Source organism: Anoplolepis gracilipes, chromosome 14 (assembly GCF_047496725.1).
Source record: "Anoplolepis gracilipes chromosome 14, ASM4749672v1, whole genome shotgun sequence".
Classification (NCBI taxonomy): domain Eukaryota; kingdom Metazoa; phylum Arthropoda; class Insecta; order Hymenoptera; family Formicidae; genus Anoplolepis; species Anoplolepis gracilipes.
Genome location: NC_132983.1, coordinates 759937 through 779533, shown reverse-complemented (window position 1 = coordinate 779533; position 19597 = coordinate 759937). Strand labels below are relative to the sequence as shown.

At 31.8% G+C, this 19597-nt stretch overlaps 1 protein-coding gene across 8 annotated transcripts in view; it reads right to left on the bottom strand.

The window, feature by feature from the left end:
* LOC140673223 (sodium channel protein 60E) overlaps positions 1-19597 on the bottom strand; it is a 73702-nt gene that overhangs the window by 27777 nt on the left and 26328 nt on the right. For all 8 annotated transcript variants that reach the window (XR_012048022.1, XR_012048021.1, XR_012048023.1 and 5 more), the window contains exons 2-3: positions 5132-5340; positions 2499-2719 (exon numbers count right to left, since the gene is read on the bottom strand). Coding sequence is in view for 5 of the 8 variants with exons in the window: in XM_072906012.1 (XP_072762113.1) it covers positions 2499-2719; positions 5132-5340 (430 nt within the window). In the remaining 3 variants the exon portion in view is untranslated. The remainder of the gene's footprint in view (positions 1-2498; positions 2720-5131; positions 5341-19597) is intronic.

Below are 19597 nucleotides of genomic sequence, written 5' to 3'. Positions count from 1 at the left end.
CCTCGTAGCTTCTATTGTTGTCGGAAACGCCATCGGTTTTCACGAAGCAAAACTCGCAGACTTATTTTTTATTGGCAACGTACACCGTTAAACGAATAGAGATCCGTAAGATTTATTAAATTAGAAAAAAAAAAATTTTTCATTAAACATTCTTCGATAGTTCGCATTAATACAACTATCTGCACGGAATAATCAGTTATGCTCTCATAAAATCAAAATACTTAAAAGAAGATATATAAAAGAGTTTTTCATATGTATAAGGAAGAAAGTTGAAAACTTGTATAAAAAATTTATATGATAATGCAAATACGCAAATGTATATATCGTCTATAAATTTTACTTTATATATAAGTATATATTAAATCCTTTCTCAAGCAGTAATTCAATCGTAATTTTTTATGTTGTACATGGAAATAAAATAGAAAAGTTAAGAAAAATCAGTAAGATAAAAATTTTTTAACATGAAATGAATATTATTTAATATAATTTTTAAATTCTAAAAATAAATATTTAGAGAGAATTATTTATCTCCTTGTTTTTTTTGTTTTTTTTTAATTCTAATATTTTGAAATATGTGAGAGAGAAAAAAGCTTTCCATAGTCAAATCAATAAATCATGCGATGAATAGATAGTAAAAACCGATAACCGGAAAAAAAAAAACCTTACGTATATCGTCAACCTATGCGTTCGATGCTAATCGGATATCGTATATATTCGTAGAACTTTTGCGATACATTTTCGTTCGAAATCGATATAAAACGAATCATTAAGATAAATCGCCGTTCTTTTCACCGAATGTAAAGTACGACAGAGAGCAGAGCGATATGATCTCGATGATATAATCCGCGACTATTCTCAGAATCACTGAAGGACGACACATTCGAGTTTGTCAGTTGGTCAAAGTTCGTCGTTCTCCCCCGTAAACAGTCGACCCATGTTATGCGTCACCTCCTCCCTCTTCTGTGGAAACTTGAATCCGCTTTCAACACGCCATCTCAACAGCTTTGTATTTCATCCGGTCAGCGACAGACTTATTTCTACGACTCGTGACTTCTCATTATACCTTTTCATCTCTTTAATTTGACTAAGCTCGTTTTCTAGCATTTTCCTGTTTTGTTATTTCGAAACAATAATGTTTCGCTCGATTTAAGCTGCGAATAATTCGTCTTAATTTCAAACTCTTCTTTGATTCTTCCAAGATTATCCTGAAAGAGATGTAAAAATAAAAATGAACCTTCTCTCCGAGACACTCGAAAAATTCAAAGTTTGTCTGTCAATAAATCAAAGATAAAAATCGAGCCATTCAAAATATTCACATACATGTGCCTTATTCTCGTTTCGTATGCATAAGGTGTCCACCGAAAAACATTTTTCACCTTGTGCATGTCAAATACATCATACCAGTGGCTGTAACTTGTTACTTGATCACGGATTACGCGATTGATCGAGGATTACAAGTCTCTAATAGTTGCTGCAAATGGGACGAGCGTGAAAGCTTGCAAGCTTATAGCGCGGTTTGCGATTCTCTTTAGACGTAATACCATTACAAATTTACAATGTGTTCTACACACGGTAGATGCAACCGCGAAATTAAAATATGTCTGAATATTGCAAGAAATAAATGAACGACATAAACGCAAACGCAAACAATTCGCTATCCGAAATCGATATGAATATTTTCATGAAAATATTAACGCAATCAAATGATAAAAGAAACCACGTGTGTCACGTTCAGTTAAATGCGCAAAATATCATGATGTGTGATTTATCTGTTGTCGAATATTATAATTTCAATCAAGGGGCCATAGGGTCTAAATGTAATGTAATTTTATAAAGATAATAATTATAATGCCCAAAGAAATATACACATCTACATAATAAGCTACGTTGCAATATTGAATATTATGAATTTCGTTGCTACTGTCATTTAGTTGCTGTCACGCGAGTGGATTAACAGGATAAATCATAATATACTGCACGAAATTGAACGATTTTTAGTTATCTACAGCTATCATTTATGCTTATTTTAGCGAAACGTATGTAAATGCGGGTTTGATTTAAAGCTCGAATTAATACGAAACGGTTCAGTTTATTTTGCAGTTGATTAATATGTGTCTGCTGATATATCAACCGTGTGCATTTAACATAGCGCAATGATGTTCTAATATTATGTGTCGCTTGTAATAAATGATATGCGCCCAACAATATTCGATGCATATTTTATTCCAAGAAAAGCTAATTATTCGTTCCTGTTATTTTTATACATAATTATGTAAATTAATTTTATAAATTGTATATAATAAATAAAGATACGATATATCTATCTAAAATAAGACAATAATTTTGTTTAGCTTAAAGAGATTAATCTCCTTAAGAATTCTTAAAAAAAAGAGTCAAAGATTCTCTTCGTTCACTTTTCCCAATTGAAGTAAAGGTCAACGATCGTATCAGACCATAAGTCAGAAATTATATCCTCCTGATTAGATTCACTACATTACCTGGCATAATGGATACAGTCTTAAGTGCTCTCAACACCCTGAACGTCCTGAGACCGGCAAGATTCCCGACTTCCATTCCGATAGTCGCGTATCCGCTGGTAATCACCACGAAGTCCAACCAATTCCATGGATTCCGTAGATAAGTGTACTTGTTCAGTATAAATCCCTTCGCTATTGATTTTACCAGCATTTCCCCCGTGTATATGGCTAGGAAGATATATCTGGAACATGAGAAACATCGCGTGAATTACGTGGAACATTGGATCAATGTGTGCTATTTTGTTCGTTATCGAAAAGTCAAACTGTTATAGAGGATGTTCCCAAACTGTCGCAGTTTTGTTTATAATTAATTTCCATGGATTTTCTTTGGAATTCTAGAAAAGTTACCTGTTTCAAGATTGTTATTTTCGAGAAATTTATATTATTTTTATATTATTTTTAACCAATGTTCTCGATATATAAAAGTTACATTTTGAAATATATATAATTACGAATTATAAATCTGTTATCCCGATATTTCAGCAAAATGTATGAGTAACAAATTATTTTGATTTTCCTCTTTCGATTTTAGAGAAAAGTTACATATTTATATATAATTGAAAATAAATAAGCTATCTATTAATTATAACGAATACATATACGGAAACAATGTTTTTATAGGATTGATTAAATTATATACTTCAAGTTGAAATTACCAGCCCCCCCCCTCTCTCTCTCTCTCTCTCTCTCTCTCTCTCTCTCTCTCTCTCTGATCCAATATAAATCATCTTGTCTTGTCTAACCACCTACATCAATCATGTCAAATGTGTTATAAACACAGATTGCTTGCAATCAATTTAACTCTCTTAGTAATACAAAAACATCCTGTTTATAAATGGAGTAGTAATTTTATGAAAAATCTATGAATTATTACATCACATTTATGCTGTTACACATGTTAAAACATTGCGTATACATTGTCATACACGAGAGATGGAGAAAAATTGTAGTTGCATTTTTGAAAATATAATACTAAAAATGTTAGCTACGTATAAAGAAAAATTCAATTTATTAGTTTAATAATTCTCTGATTAGTTTCCAATTCTGATTGGCATTAAGGACAAGAATTTCATTTCCTTTCGTAATTTTTCTTTTCCATCTTCTCGACATTCGTTCTTCATATCGGTAAAGAATTTCAATGTGATTTCAAAGATCGAGTGCATGAGAGGAGAGAGAGAGAGAAAGAGAGAGAGAGAGAGAGAGAGAGAGAGAAGAAATCTTTAAATCTCCATCCGCATATCTCGGACGTTGCGCCCTGCGGCATTCCATATCTGCACGGATGCACCGCCGTGCATCCCACAGCCTGCATTCTGTTCCGAGAGCATGGAATAACCGCGATGCGGTTCGCCTTTATTTTCGCTTTTGTACGACGAGAGATGAAGTGCTCTCTCCTCTCGCGTAGTTTGAGCAACTCAAACGAATTTAATGAACATTTCGCATGCATGCTTATCAAATGCGTTTGAGTTATCAATCTCCAAATATTTCCTGCATTATTATCACTGAGGAATGATTAAAATAATGCAACGGCATCGAAATATCGATGCTATCCTATATATGTAATTTATTAGTAAATCGATGTTATTCGATGCTCGTATTGTGACAATATTTTGATTGAATTTACTTTATTATTTAAAATAAATTTTAAATTTAATGTTTCTACTACTCTTCTTCAGAATATTAATACGAAAATAAATATTTTCCAACAGATTGTAAAAATTATTTGCTTAAAATATATATCGGCTGAATCTCACCTTTAATTGAGTTAGGCCAATTAACATTCCGAAATGAACTTTGAAGAGATCATTTAATCACTACCCTAAAAGCTCATTAATCTGACACGCCTTCGCAGCTCAGGCTACAGTTGCGGAAAATTATCGCGGGACATATTCGGCGAAAGCACGTTAAACGAATTGCTATCCGCAGTCGACGACGAGAACTGTCGCGAGTTACTCGCTAGAGGATACTTAGCTTAATAGGATTATATACTAAGTGAACACATATGAAATAAAGACCGGTTATGCATGTTTCAAGAGAATCCGTCGTCAATCCTCCTCCTTAACTCTCGGATGCACGGATTTCGATTGACTGATAAAAGACTGATTAAAGCCCAATTCAAGCTTACAATTAGTTGACGTCGGTACACGACAATGTTACCAATATTATACTTTCAATAAAAAAAAAAATATTTTTTATCATATAAATAAATTGACAACTCCTAGATGTTTTTAAAAAATAAAAAAAAATATTAATAAAAAAAGAGAGAGAAAAAAAAGAAAGGAAAACTTTTGTATAATTGAGACTTTTATATAAATACATATGTAACGCATTAAAATATTATTTTCTATACAATTTTATATATTAATATTATTTAATATAATATATAAATATATATTTTAATCAAATTTCTACTAAGAACAATTTAATTTCAAAGTCATTAAAAAATATACGTTTTTATTATTAAAGAAATATAGTTATATAATTTTGTGTTGAAATCACAAACAAAAATAATAATCACAGATTCATTCAGTACACATTAGGTTACTGCTAACTGAGTAACTCCTATTGTATAAACATGAGAACGCCAGTATACTTACTCTGCTTCCTCGACGGTTTCGGTCATGGCCAGGAAGACGCAGTTAAGAAGTATAGTAGTCATGACCACGTAATCGAAGTACTGATTCGTACTTAGGAAGATACAGAACCGTCGCACACAATTCCACGGAGAGAATATGAACCAACTATTGGTCGCTGTAAACCTATGGATGTAGTTCTTGCGGAACCTCTTGGACACAACGCAGAATGTCTGAAATACAAATTGTTAATGTGTTTTTATTATTTAATTTAAAAATCTACATTTTCTTTAAATTTAAATTTTCTCTCAATCGTAGAGATGAAAGGGAATTTAAAGTATCAGATTTTTGTTTTTTTGTTACCGCGAGATATCGTCATAATTAATATAGGCAGTATAGATATGTTTAAAGTTAACGATAAAATAGATTTCTTTGATAAAATTTAGAATATAGAAAATTATATGTTGCTCGACCATATTGTATGGCCACTAAAGGCTTGCTCCACTCGGGGACTATAATATACAATATTTAAGTGAATTTAGTGAGAGGATCAGCGTCTATTACTGGGACTCTATGTACCTATCAAATAGATCATAATACGTACCATTTATTTTGAATTAATATTTTATGCAGTTTTAGGTTTTATGACAAATGGTATAAAATTTCTCTCAAACAAATACAATGAAGCTAATAAACTTGTTGCATTTGTGAAAATAAAATGCTTAAAAGGAGATATATATTTCTTAAAGCATTTTCGATAATATCTTCATTTTTACATCGTAAATTCTCAATCATGTTCCAAACAACTGTAAAATTAAAATCTACTTGTAAAATAATAAACTATATTATTGTACATTTTTATTCATCAAAAATCTCTTTATTTTTAATCTTCAATAATTCTGCAATTAGATTTCTCAATTTTGTCAAGGAGAGGAAATTTCACATTCATATAGAAAATGTTTTACTATCTTGTAATTTCATTCTATTCATTTTCTATATTTATATGAATGACATTATAGTAATTGGATTAAAATGAAGGAAATTGGAAGATAAAAAGAGAGAATGTTTAAGGGAGTCATTTTCGATCAATTTAGAGTTGTGTAAATCAATAATTATGTGAATAATTAAATTCTGCCATCAAAGGAAGTACTTTATATCACATTATCTATAGTGAATTACAGAAAGACGCAACACATGATGCCTCATTGGGTATAGCGTTTAAGCAACGTGCTAAAACAGCGCAGTCTCCAAAAGCGGTAGTGGGTCAACGCGTAATTATTAATGAATCGTTTCAACATTCGTAGATACCATCGCGCGTCGGCGGAATATCTGCAATTTTAGGCAATGGTTCGTGGGATAATTTTAAAACCAGCACGCGATTATTTGATTATTTTCTATTCAAAGCTAACTTGCTAATCGCTTCCTCGAGATGAAGAATTCGAAGGTATTTCTTGTTCTCCCTTAGCATAAATATTTTAGCGCTTCAAAAGCTTTCAAAGCGAGTCAGTCAAGATAATTTAGCAGTTTTATTTTAAAAAAATTGTGTCGCAAAAAGATGAAAAATAAAAAATCTATTTCCAATAAAAAAAAAAAAAAAAATCTAGCATTCAACAAAAGAAAGAAATTGGAATAAATGACAGTTTTTAATAATCTGATTAAAAAACTCACATTTCATGCTTAATTAAGCCAGTTATTTGTACCATGTTAATACAAGCATTTTGATTAATCTATTATTCTTTATTTTAATAAATTACTTGAAAAGCTATGATAAAGAAATAAAATATACAAAAAATATATAATGTCCCATTGTAATAAAAAAATGTTTTCGCAGAATCGAGATTATAACTTAATATTCTTGTCTTTTTGCGCAACTGCTGTCCGGCTTCCATTTTTCTCCCTCATTTCGAAATGTGCGCTCTATCCTCTTATAAATCGTCCTATATACTCGATCGTCGTAGAAAAAGCAGCTTTTCCAGTGCCTTTTAGTCGAGACGTTTTAGCGCGATGCATCGCGTAAAAGGCACATTTCATATGTCTCCCTGAGGCGCGCGTGTCATGTCACGCGTCGCATTCCAGCAGCAGACGCGCTCGACAAGTGGATGCCGATCGATCCTGTCGGAAAGCACGGACAATGAGATTCGTCGGCAGATAACTTCCTAAGCGCGTGGCCCGTTTGGCAGCACGTCCGGAAACCTCGATAGGGATGCTCGTAAACGCGTGCCACGGAACGGAAGCGAATGCTCCTTGGAGCGCGATGCACCCAAGGATTATGATAAGGACACATTCTCTAATAGCGCATGTATCGTCCTTTTATACTTATCACCTTAATTTCTCTCTTCGACTTGCAATTCAACATTTCGCTCCTTCAATCGATTTTTCGAATATTAAAAAAATATTTAATATAATATAAATATCGTGATTTATGTACAATATGCGATGCTTAATTCTTTCCTTTTTTTTCCACTGCAACTTGTTATTAACTTTCGTAAAAAAATTGCATATAATATTTTAATTGCATATAAATATAAAAAATAGTATATAATATACGGTATACAATACCAATAAATGATTTTGGCTGCGCGAGTAGTTACGGTCCGTGAATAGTCAGACACGCGACAAACGCATACGCTCGGGCATGACACGTTCTCTCACGAATAAAAAATATATTTTCACAGATTACTAGCAATAATCGTTTAGTGACATTTATTTAGAAAATTTAACACACTTTACATGTCCAAAGGGTTTACACAATCCTCGTTAGTACGAAAATTTCATTTTGAGCTTAAAATGTCTTAAAATCTACCACTGCGTTTGCGAAAAGCATATCGCCGACTGTAATCAGACCACAACGACTAACACTTTAAACGCTTTTATTTACATATCTGTAGCAGTGCATAGGATGCACTTATCCTGATTACTCGAAATGGTGAAACCATTTCACCTTTGTGTCTGTAATCGAGCAGATTCCTTTCTTCACACGATACAAGAAAACGACTGATAAACAGAAATATATAGAATTTTATTTTTCGTTAACACTGTCAAGAATTTTGACATGCTTCGAATCATTTCAAAATTTACATAAAATAGCTCAAGGATTTTAAATAACGTTAAATAAAATGACATAAATTTTACAAAAAACTTCGATATATTCGATTCTGATACTCTATAATAAAAAAAAAAAAATGTTGAAAACCCGGGAAGCGTGTTTGTTCAAGTCAAATTTCGAGATTTATATTGTTGCATTTTTTCTGATTGCTGATCAATGACATTGAAAAGTGAATATTAATTCAATTTCTTGAAAGTTCGGTGAAGCATGCGATATATGCTACTTTCAAATGATAAAAAATGGTAAAAGTGCATGTTTAAGCAAATATAAATTATTATTTTGCTATAATAATTAAAAAATATAATATTTTTTTAATAAACCTGTAAAATATTTATTTATTACAAATAATTTATATCATACTTTGCATCTATCATCGCATGCAAAACTTAATAACGTTTATCGACATCGTCGATCAATCGATAATATATAATTTAACAATTTAATAAATGTAATATTAAATTAATACACTTGTCTTTAAATAACCATACATTATGTTTACTAATCCCGCTTACGAAACACAACGCACTTTATACGAATATCATATAAATTATCATATAAATATTGAAAAGAGAGGACAATGTTGCGCACCTTTTCATGTTTCATCTCCATATTAAAGTAGCAATCCAAATTTAATATTTACTGTACCCATTTTCAAGAGATCATCTCTTAGCGTGCTGTCAAATTATTTATTAACAAGGACAACTTATATAAAGAGCTAATATCTTGTAAAGTCTCGTAATTGCTGAAGTGTTTATTACGACTATGATTATTCTATTAATTTTGTTGTTCCTTGTATTCTGTATTCTTAGTTTAATATTAAAGTTAAAATATTACCTTTTAAAGGAATGTCATATTTTTTGCACAAATGTAAATGAATGATAGTACAAAAATAAATATCAAAATTAATTAAAATCAATCAGAAAACGCAACAATAATATATTTCAAAACCTATTAATTCTTTTATCAATTCTCTCTATTTTAATATACAATAAATTTTTATATAAATGCAAAAATAGAGTGTAAAAATAACTTATTTTTTTTTTATACAATATAAAAGAAAAATATATGTATATGAAATTACATGTAGAAATTATAATACCGTGTATATTGTAGGAATGGTACTGCTATCGAAGATTTCTCCAGTGACATATAAATACCTGGTTAAACTGTTAGGAGAGCCGGAAGAGGATGAAACGGAAAATGTCTTTAGACAAATTTTTCTTTTATCAGAAAGTAAAAGGGGCGAGAGAGAACTATATGTGAGTATCCATAAAATAATTTCTAGTAGTTAAAAAATAAGTATAAAATATAAACGCGAAGAAGAAATAGAATATTGATTTAGGGGTAAAATTTAGATTTTTTTTTCGCAAATCTCTCGTTGAATTATCGATTATACAGCGCTTTTTTCAATCATTACTTCGTAATCAGTCATGGTGCAATTTATAATAATATTAAATCTCCAACTCTCTCTTCAGCAAATAAAAATATTTTATCAAAAAAAAAAAAAAAAAAAAAAAAAAGGTTTAATATTATAAACCGATATATGGCAGTGTTTTAGATTAGAGCTGTTCTGTGACACACACGTAATAATCTAATCTCCGCTCCAATGAACTTTTCAGTCTTTCGTTCCTCCGAAGGAACTGATCGATGTCACCTGACCACGAAGACGTCGAAACTGACTTGACCGCGCGCATTGGCGCGTTTCCGGCGGAAACGCATGTATTATTTATCTAGAACGGAGAGACAGAGAGGGAGAGACGTGTGTACGAGTGGCAAGCAATACTTCGTGCTCGACGTTGACCTGGTTGGTTAGTTGGTCGGCCGTTGGTCGGCTGGCTGACTAGTGCACGTGTTGCTCGTGCGGAACATTCAAGGCTCGGATCGATATTTAGTCGGAGCAGCGGCCACCCGACGGAAAGCGCCAGTTTCCGGTAACGGTGATGATGATGATTGTGTTGTCCAGTTTACAAATCACACGCGGCCGTTAAAAAAAGAAATAAAACAAAGTGGAAAAGCGAAAAAAATAGTTGCTGTCACAAACCCGACTCCGTCACGGATAAGTCTGGCAGTGACGTTAGAATTCACTCAATGTCAGTGTTTAACTACCATTTAGGTAGCAATCTCTTTCTCGAAGTATTTTTAGAAAGATGGGAAAGAGCCGCGTGATGTCTATTTAGATGTTATCTAAACACGGATATAGAGTGTAATATGGTAGAGATAGGTTAACGGCTGATTACATAGAGACCTCGGTTAATGCAAAGTCAAGCGATCAAGGGTTAAAGGCGCCAAACCAAGCAATCAACAGACATTACTACCCTTTATGCGCAGCAAGCTAACTCTTCTCGTCATACATGATAGTATCTAATATGCGTAATTACGATCGGGAAACATTAATTACATATCGTACAATATAATATCTATGAATACTTGCGAGATATATAATTTTTAAATTTACCTTGTATTTATTAACAAAATAAAAGATAAAATTTTATTTTTAATTTATTTTTTTTTTACTATTTTTTAACTATTTTTTAATATCGATTACATGTATAGATCGCGATAAAGTAATTATTTTATAATCAATCAATTTCAGATGATTTCATTGCTTCAAATGTTTTCGATACCTCGAATTTGAACATATTTGACATATATCAAGCTTTAAATAAGCTATCTTTGATAGTGGGAATTTTAGTTAAAATATGTAATGAATGCAGGCAAAAATACCATCTCAAAAAGACAGCTCTGTCGCAATAAAAAAAAAGATAGAATTAATCCTCGGCATTAAAATAATTGAAAATCCATCGATTTCTCTTTAATTTCACCGACAGATAATTTCATGCAACTAAATTTTTTATATAATAATTTATCATATAAATTATTATAATTAAACTTTATTAAATTGCCTAAATTACCCTCACTTAAAAATGCAAAGAGAATGAGACGAGCACTTATCCTCTTCGATACAGATAGACACCGATTTAGAGCGAACTACTAACAAAAATATCACTGCGACCTGTTCACAGATCCGCCGGAACAATTACTGTTATCAGATCCGTCCATCCTGAACTTTTTGCAACCTCGGCCATGCATTCCAGCAAGATTAAAAATCCGTGAGAAGAAAAAACCCACTATCCTCGTGTATGAAAAATGCGAAACATCGTCGTTATCATTGAACAACCGTGCTTATCGTTTCGTCGTTGAACCGACACTAGCTCATCCTGCAAATCTAAAGATGAATTTATGATCTTGTTCTCGATCAGAAACTGAAAAAAATTTATATATATATATATATAATAACTCTAAACTTTAAATTTCAAAAAGGTAAAACCAGCAATAATTAAATAAAAATTTTAAACTTTGAATTGATTATATATAATATATATATTAAATTTTAATATATAAAAATTTATATATCACACGCATGACATATACATATATATTATTGGAAAAACATTTACTCAATTAAAAATCTATAGATAAAAATGATGTATTTCATAAATGTAAAAATTAAAATTTATTTTAGATAAAACAAATTTACGCGTTAAATTTAAAATAAATGTTAATGATTCAAATTAAAATTAATGAAAATTGTTTGAAATATGCTTGAGATTTCGCAAGCTCTTTTTATCAAAGAGATTGCATCTGCGCAATGTAGCTTTCTAACAAATGACAGTGAAACGCACGTACAATATGGCAATTTGTTCCGCTCAGTAGGATATACCACTTTACATCGAGTAAAGCTGAATGGTTGGTAGCTACATGTTGTATGTTTGCCGCGAATAGGTATCGTTACACGATACAGTGATCCTGTTGTTCATCATGAGTAGAAAATACGCCGTATATATCAAGAGCATATATATATATATATATATATATATATATATATATATATATATATATAAAAATAATATATAGCAATATCAAATAACTATTACACAAGAATGAAATAATAAAGCAAGAATAATATATTCGTTATCTGAGAAAGGGAATTAATATGCATAATGTGCTCGTATCTTTTTCCTTCCGAGAGTTTATCTAAACTTTGATCAATTTTATAAAACACAGATCGATCTCAAGTGTAATATTTCCTCTCTTGATTAATTAATCTTCATTAATTCAGCCAAGCGAGCTTATCAGTGCCTCTTTTTATTCGTCTTAGTGCTACTGGCGTATAAATCATCAGGAAACTCTGATAATCGTTAAAACAAAGAAAGACGCGATCGATAACGATCGTTTTTGTGGCTTTTTCTGTCGGGAACTTGCAATCGATCCTTGGTTTAACGATTTTTCATGTTTCACAAACACACAAATTTATTTAAAGCTCAATGTGCACTGTTCAAACTCGAAGCATCGATGAAGTTGGAGGCGATGAAATCAAGCAAAATCGATTCTGACCATAAAGTAATGGTTTCGATTGATGGTATGCAAATTTGACAGAAGTTTATACTGAATGTGTATGTATGTACATACACATACACGTTTGTGGTTGCGCGTGATGCATTTGAGCGATGCATACGAATGCGCTGCGCGATGCAAGTACAATGCACGACGAGGACAAGCGTATGGTTGATTCAAAAATAACGTGCAATTGTCATAAATGCGTAATAATGCTTTAAGATAGAGTGCCAACGCTTTAATATCGCTATTATACGATTGCGATTGCGCGTCTTATTCACAAAGATATTTGCAATCATTTCATTTTCCAATTTAACAATGACAGATGGTGTATTATAAAAATGAACGCGTGCATTGTGAGAGACTATTTTCGAAGCAAGAGGAGAAATAAGACGAGCGTTTCTGAATCGAGAAGATTGAAATCTCGTATGAGTACAAATATATCCGAGTAAGTTAAATTATTCGAAAGTATGAATCTTTCTCTTGAGCACTTAGAAGAAACGAGCTGCTTCGAATAGAAAGAGGGGAAAAAAACCCAATTTCGTAATTCGTCGCATGACTCGTTGACGTTAAGTCTCAGTAAGTGAAGGAATACCCTGTCATCTGTGTATCCATGTTAATTAGCTTGTACAGATTAACTTGTACAACTTGAAACATTATCGATATCTGCGTCGTACATTTCTCTATAGCTCTCTCGTAGAATCTAGAAAGCACAGATCTTGTAAGGTAAAGTCCCCGAGTTTCTGCAAGTGTCAGCAAGGATCAGATCATTAGAGAGTGCGGTGCCATCAACAGATGATGACAGTTTACAGGATTGAGATTCCACCGTTAAATTGCTCGATGCATTCAAACTGACAATGAATAGATTACTCAGGAAGCGAAATAGTCCAGTGGAATTTTCGAAAGTCATAGCCGTTAATTGAAAAGTTAAAGTTAATAATTAAAATCAATATCGGTTAATTAAAATCTTCCACATCATTTTGTATATGAGATAATGATAAAGTTGCATTGAGAGTTTTTCGCAGTACAAATGATATCTCTTACTAATGTTTCCAGGGGTGAGAAAACGAGGTCGAAGATACGAGATATCTTCGTCTTTCTTATTCTGAAAAATCTATTAATGGAGAAGTTGCAAGGCAAAAGTACAAGCGTTGCAAGAAATTCCGAGATGAATACGAACTCACTTCTTCGATTAAAATAGTACAAATCTGCAGCTTGAAAATATTCAAATATTATATTTGAACTACTTACGACAGTTACTCGATAAATATACTCGCAAACATGTATATCGTATTTCATTCCAAACATGTAATATATGTCGTATTTTATAAAATAATATCAGCAAAAAATCCTCCCGAATTTAAATTTTCCAATTCGAATCAATTAAATATAATCATAAAAAAATGTATAAAATCCGCGAATTATTCGAATTATGATCAAGTTTAACGCACAAACAAAAAAATCTAATTCCAGATAGATAAAGTGACTCAAAGAAGAATGAAAAATTAAATAAATACAAAATGTGACATAATTTTCACGATAGCGGTGTTTAAAAAGATTGTGCAACAATTCTTCTCCTTTTATTTTCACGAGTTACAATTACTCTAGCGGCATTTAAACGTCATAAACGTTTATTATATAAATGGAGAAATAAGAAGAGTGAACGATATTTTTACACATATTATATCTCTGTAAAGAGATGAAAGATCGGAAAAATTTCACAACGTCATGTCGAATATTCTTTCGCACATGTTTCTCGGAAAGATTCTGAAATCGTTCGATTTTCCTGGCTAGGATGTTATCTTTTGATTTCTACATTTTTCGAGTAATTTATTGCGACGAAAAATGCGCATTTTTCACCATGCTTCTACTATCTCTCTCTGTCTCTCGAGCCGCTCTTTTACCGGGTTGCCCTAACGCGGATATATTGTTATAACGCTTGGTCGTCTACGCGCGACATGGATCCCCCGTTATCCCATTGTGAGAAGATTTCCAATAGACCTCGTCAACGTCCCTTTCACACCAGACTTCACAACGGCTGTTTGCATTGGACCATGTGTGGCGTATATAAAGCTACAATATATGTACCTACATTTATATACCTACACCTATCTGACGTGAGACTGCGTTTATGCACACCGTGGAATCGTATCGCGTCGAAGCTTACGTGCCTCCAAGTCGCAATAGAAATTCCGCGGAATGTGTGTACGTCTATTCGGCCATACTATAAATAATGATTTCATTAAATCAACAGGCAGTGCTATCGTTGATCGCCACGGCCTTCGACGGACTGCGTTAAACTCGTGCTGCCGGTTGCCGGATATTCAATGTATGTATACTTGTCAGAGTTCGCTATATTATTGCATCCACGTCAGGGGAAAGGAAAACGATTTATAATTCTTGAAAAAATGTTTAATCATCGATTAGATTATTAAAACAATATTGTGCGACTTGCTTACGTCAAACGTTCGTGATACATGTAATATATCGTTAAATTGTCACAATTTTTTATATATTGCACATTGGATTCGGTTTTATAATATTCTTTATAAAAATCTTTAGAAACGAATGAGGGTTGGACAGACCTCCAAATAATGATCGATAAATTGAGGACCTGGATAAGCAAGAGGGAAAAAAATAGCCGCAACCCTACTTTCACACTGACAAATATTGCGAAAGATTTATTTTTCGGCTTTCCAGGGGATAGACACTTCTATTATAAAACAAAAACCCCTAATCCCTATTACGACACACTGCGATCGTAACATGCGATCTGGTTTACATTGAAGGCTATAGTTTCTCCCTTGCCAGACATTTACATTTCAAATATAGGGTGTGAGAAAAAAAAATAAAAAAAAAAAATAGGCTATAAAAAAAGGGGGATAAAATTCGGGGGCGCTCTTAAAGAATATAATTTTCTCGTAGTAAAGTGAATACATATACTAGTAGCACATGCCATGTGCGTTAGCGATAAATCTTTTAACATTTATTGCTAAAGGGCGATTGCTTATATTCATAAATTTGTTTGAATGATTTGTATATACAAAAAATAGTATAGATATAAAACAGAATGAACCCTTATTTTCTCTTGTCGCGCACACGATAACAATGTTTCACCGCGGTAAAATGAAATATTTCTTTGCAATATCGTTTTTCGATTGCATACACATATAAGGTTAAACGTTAAATCGATCGATAAATGTTCGATAAAGAGAAACCCTCCTATCCCTATGGCCTGATTGAAAATAATCTTTGAATTTTACGAAAGGAGAAAATATATATATATATATAGGCTGATCCGTATTTAGAACACGCCTGCAAGATCGTCGGCAGATATAAGCCGCCTAGTCGATCGATTCCGGTGGTTGTCCACTTTATACTAGTGCTGCGAGATAGAAAAGCTTTCGTGTTTTCGAAAGGATCTGAATGGAAGAATATTTCAAAAATGTTTTCCTCCTCGCGGATATAAAGATTAGATTTATCTAATAATATTTTGTATTTTATCAGATTATATAAATAAGTTTTTATAATATGATAAAGTAAATTATATATAATATAAAGAATAAATAATATATATATATATATATATATATATATGTGTACTTCTAAAATACTATAATATTTTTTACATGTATATTTGAAAGAAATGTGAAAAAGATAATAATCTTGTTAAAAATTATTCCAACTCAACTGAGCAATATATTATAAAATATTAACAATGTTTAAAGTCAATTTTTCTGAAAGAAACTTTGAAGATACTTAATATTAGTTTGAAGACATTTTGTATAGACATTGTTGAGACATGTATTTTTTTCCAGATCGCTTCAATTATGTCAATGTGCTTAAAAGTTTGGTTTTTTCCGTGCCGGTAGAGAGAGAGAGAGAGAGAGAGAGAGAGAGAGAATTAGCATAACACAACACGTAATCCATTTCAATTGAATTGTCCGATCCAAATTGCGTGTCCCATTTATTGAACATCGTTATACATATATTATCAATTGTAACCAGCGTCGTAAAGTACGTTGCCGCGATTGACGCAATTTAATCAGACGTGGCGAGCCGCGTATATAGCCGTACTATTCATCAATTCAAATAAGCCGCAATCAAAGTTGCTTGCGCGCGCAATGCCTGTCAGATATATTCCACGATACCATAGGGAAGACGATAACAGGTCTACCTCGGCGTTCTCTTCTCTACTGATGCGATTTTGCTTCGTGCATCTGGCAATGCGCGCGTTCCGCATATCTACGCTTGTCACAAACTCGAAACGAAACTCGGAACTTTCCAATGCAATTTAGTGATTGCATACGTGTCATCCCAAAATCGCACCAATGAATATATTTTCCAAAATCCGTTTTCCGCAAACATTCCAGCGCGAATTGTCCTTTGATATATATATATATATATATATATATATATATATATATATATATATATATATATATCATAAAGTCGGATAAAAAAGTCAACTTTCAATTTTTGAGAAGATTTAATTTAACGCTTCAAACGTTTTGTTCAGTTTGATTCTTATTTTCTGCGATTTCTTTACAAGTGCGAAAAATATTTATACACGTATAACGATATAAACGAGAAAATGCTATTTACATTTATAAAGTTTAGATTTAATTATAATTTTTGTGCTTATTATTTAAAAATGTATTTTCTTTGATTTATATTCAAGTTAAATAATTTTATTTTTGTATAGTCACTTTTTATCGTAGCTAAAAATTCTTTTCTTGCAATGATTGCTTAAATTTTAAAATCTACTATAGAACAAAACAGTTTCGAGCGCTAGAGTTTAATTAATTATAATCGCGTTTTTGGATTCATGCAAATGTAATTTTCTTATTATATTTTTAGCACTGTTTACAAGTTTTATGTAATTTCACGTGATAAATATATAAATACTAATTAAAAAATACTTGTTATTTATCTTCTATCTGAAAGCTACTGGATTTTCCTTTAAAAAAATTGAGATATATTTATTATAAGCTATATTTATTGCATAAAATTTAATATCTCAATTTGAAAATATCCCCAAAATAAATGCACATTCCTGCTTATTTATATATTTGAAATAAGATAAAAATTCTACATTATTTATACAATGTGTAGTAACAGTGTTTGGATTATGAGCAATTAAAGATTTAAAAGTCCCTTAAGAGTTAAATTACTAAAGTATAAAAAGCAAAAGTAAGTTTTTTCTTTATATAATTTTCAATGAACTTTACTGCAACTATTACCGCATGAAATACGTAGACTATATATGAACTGTATAAATTATACTACAGGTGGCTACGAAACAGATGGCTTTATTCTATATTATGCTCTTTCACAGTTGTCAAGGGAAAAAACTTAGCAGATGGAGAGATGTAGACGTTTTGCTCATAAAATTAACAGAGACGAATAGAGGAGAACTTTCATTTCTTAATAAAACATCAACATAGAAACGCATTTTACATGAAAAATGACAAGCTCGCAGTATTTTGCGAAAGGATAAAATTAGTTCTACTTTATTACGCATGCAAAAATTCGATAAAAAATATCTTGCCTTCTATAATAACATAAAATTCAAGAGTATTACTATTACGATAGAAAACAAGTGCAATTCTGAGGAAAGAATTCGGAACATTTAAGAATATAAAAAAAAAAAAAAAAAAAAAAAAAAAAAAACTTTCTTTTTTAATTAGAAATTTTTAAATAGCTTCTATTCATAACAGATATTAAAATTTAATATTGCAGAAAGAGATATACATATAATTGTATAAAAAAATTTTAATTTCTCACACCACTGACACTACTGAGATTTTTACTTGAAAAAAAAAAAAAAAATCAACTATACTTACATTTGACAAATAATTAGATCTAGATAATTGTGGTAAAATTTTTGACGAGTCTTTTATGCATTATAGATGAATTTGAGAGAAAGGTTTTATTATGGTTGAAAAAGCAACAGAATTAATGCAGAACTAGTGCCGTTCGTGCGAGATGGTCGCATCTCTAGAAAATACTAGAAAATTATAACCCGGCTTTATCACGTTGACTGCATATTCCTATGACACACTTTGCCATGGCATGCGGATAAGTTATCGATAGTTTGTATCGCGTGCAGATGCCGCACTAGTGATAAATTCCGCTACTAATTCTGTAGTTCGTTGGTATGACGCACATTACTTATATGCGGTGAAAAGGACGAATTCTTCTCTTCACCGAGAGCGGCTTCAGTGCGCTAAGAGCGCTTAAAATGTCTTGGAGGGTGCATTTATTGATTTGCAAGAAACGGAACGCGGTGCTAATGTGAATTATGGAATGCGAACGTCTATTACTGTCGTTATTCGCTCTGTGCAGTTATATAAGATGCTCACCTTTTAATAACACGTTGATGAATTTAATACAGAGGGTTGATAAAATTTCGTTTCTCACTTTTCAGTATATTAAATATTTTTAGAAATAAAACCGCGATATGAGAGGTACTTCTTTTTGTCAAAGTTCACTTAAAATTAGCTGACTAACTGTTCGAGACATAATATTAGAAATTATACTAAAATTTAAATATAACGGATAATTTTACGGAGAATTAAATATAGAGCAATAAATATAATTTACACACACTTTGTCATGACATAGAAGAAGTACCAATAATGAAATTGAATAATTTTTATAAAATATCTGCATTCAACGAACGTCATCGTTGCGTCGTGAGACCGCGTTCAATTTGCCAACGACCGCGCGTAATAAAATAACTAACGATACTTGTTCGTGCAATGATTGATTGATTGTTGATTGAAGTTAATTTCATCGGCGGACTGTGTCGGAGAAATAGGATATAGAGTTTTCGTGGTTTTTTTTTATCGTGATTTTTTTTATTACACAGACCGCGCCTATTCGAATATATCAGCATTTCGATTGCGATAATATTTATCAACAATAAGTTTATCCCGTATAATTGACAATTAATTTTCATCTACTACAATTTATAAATTTGCAGA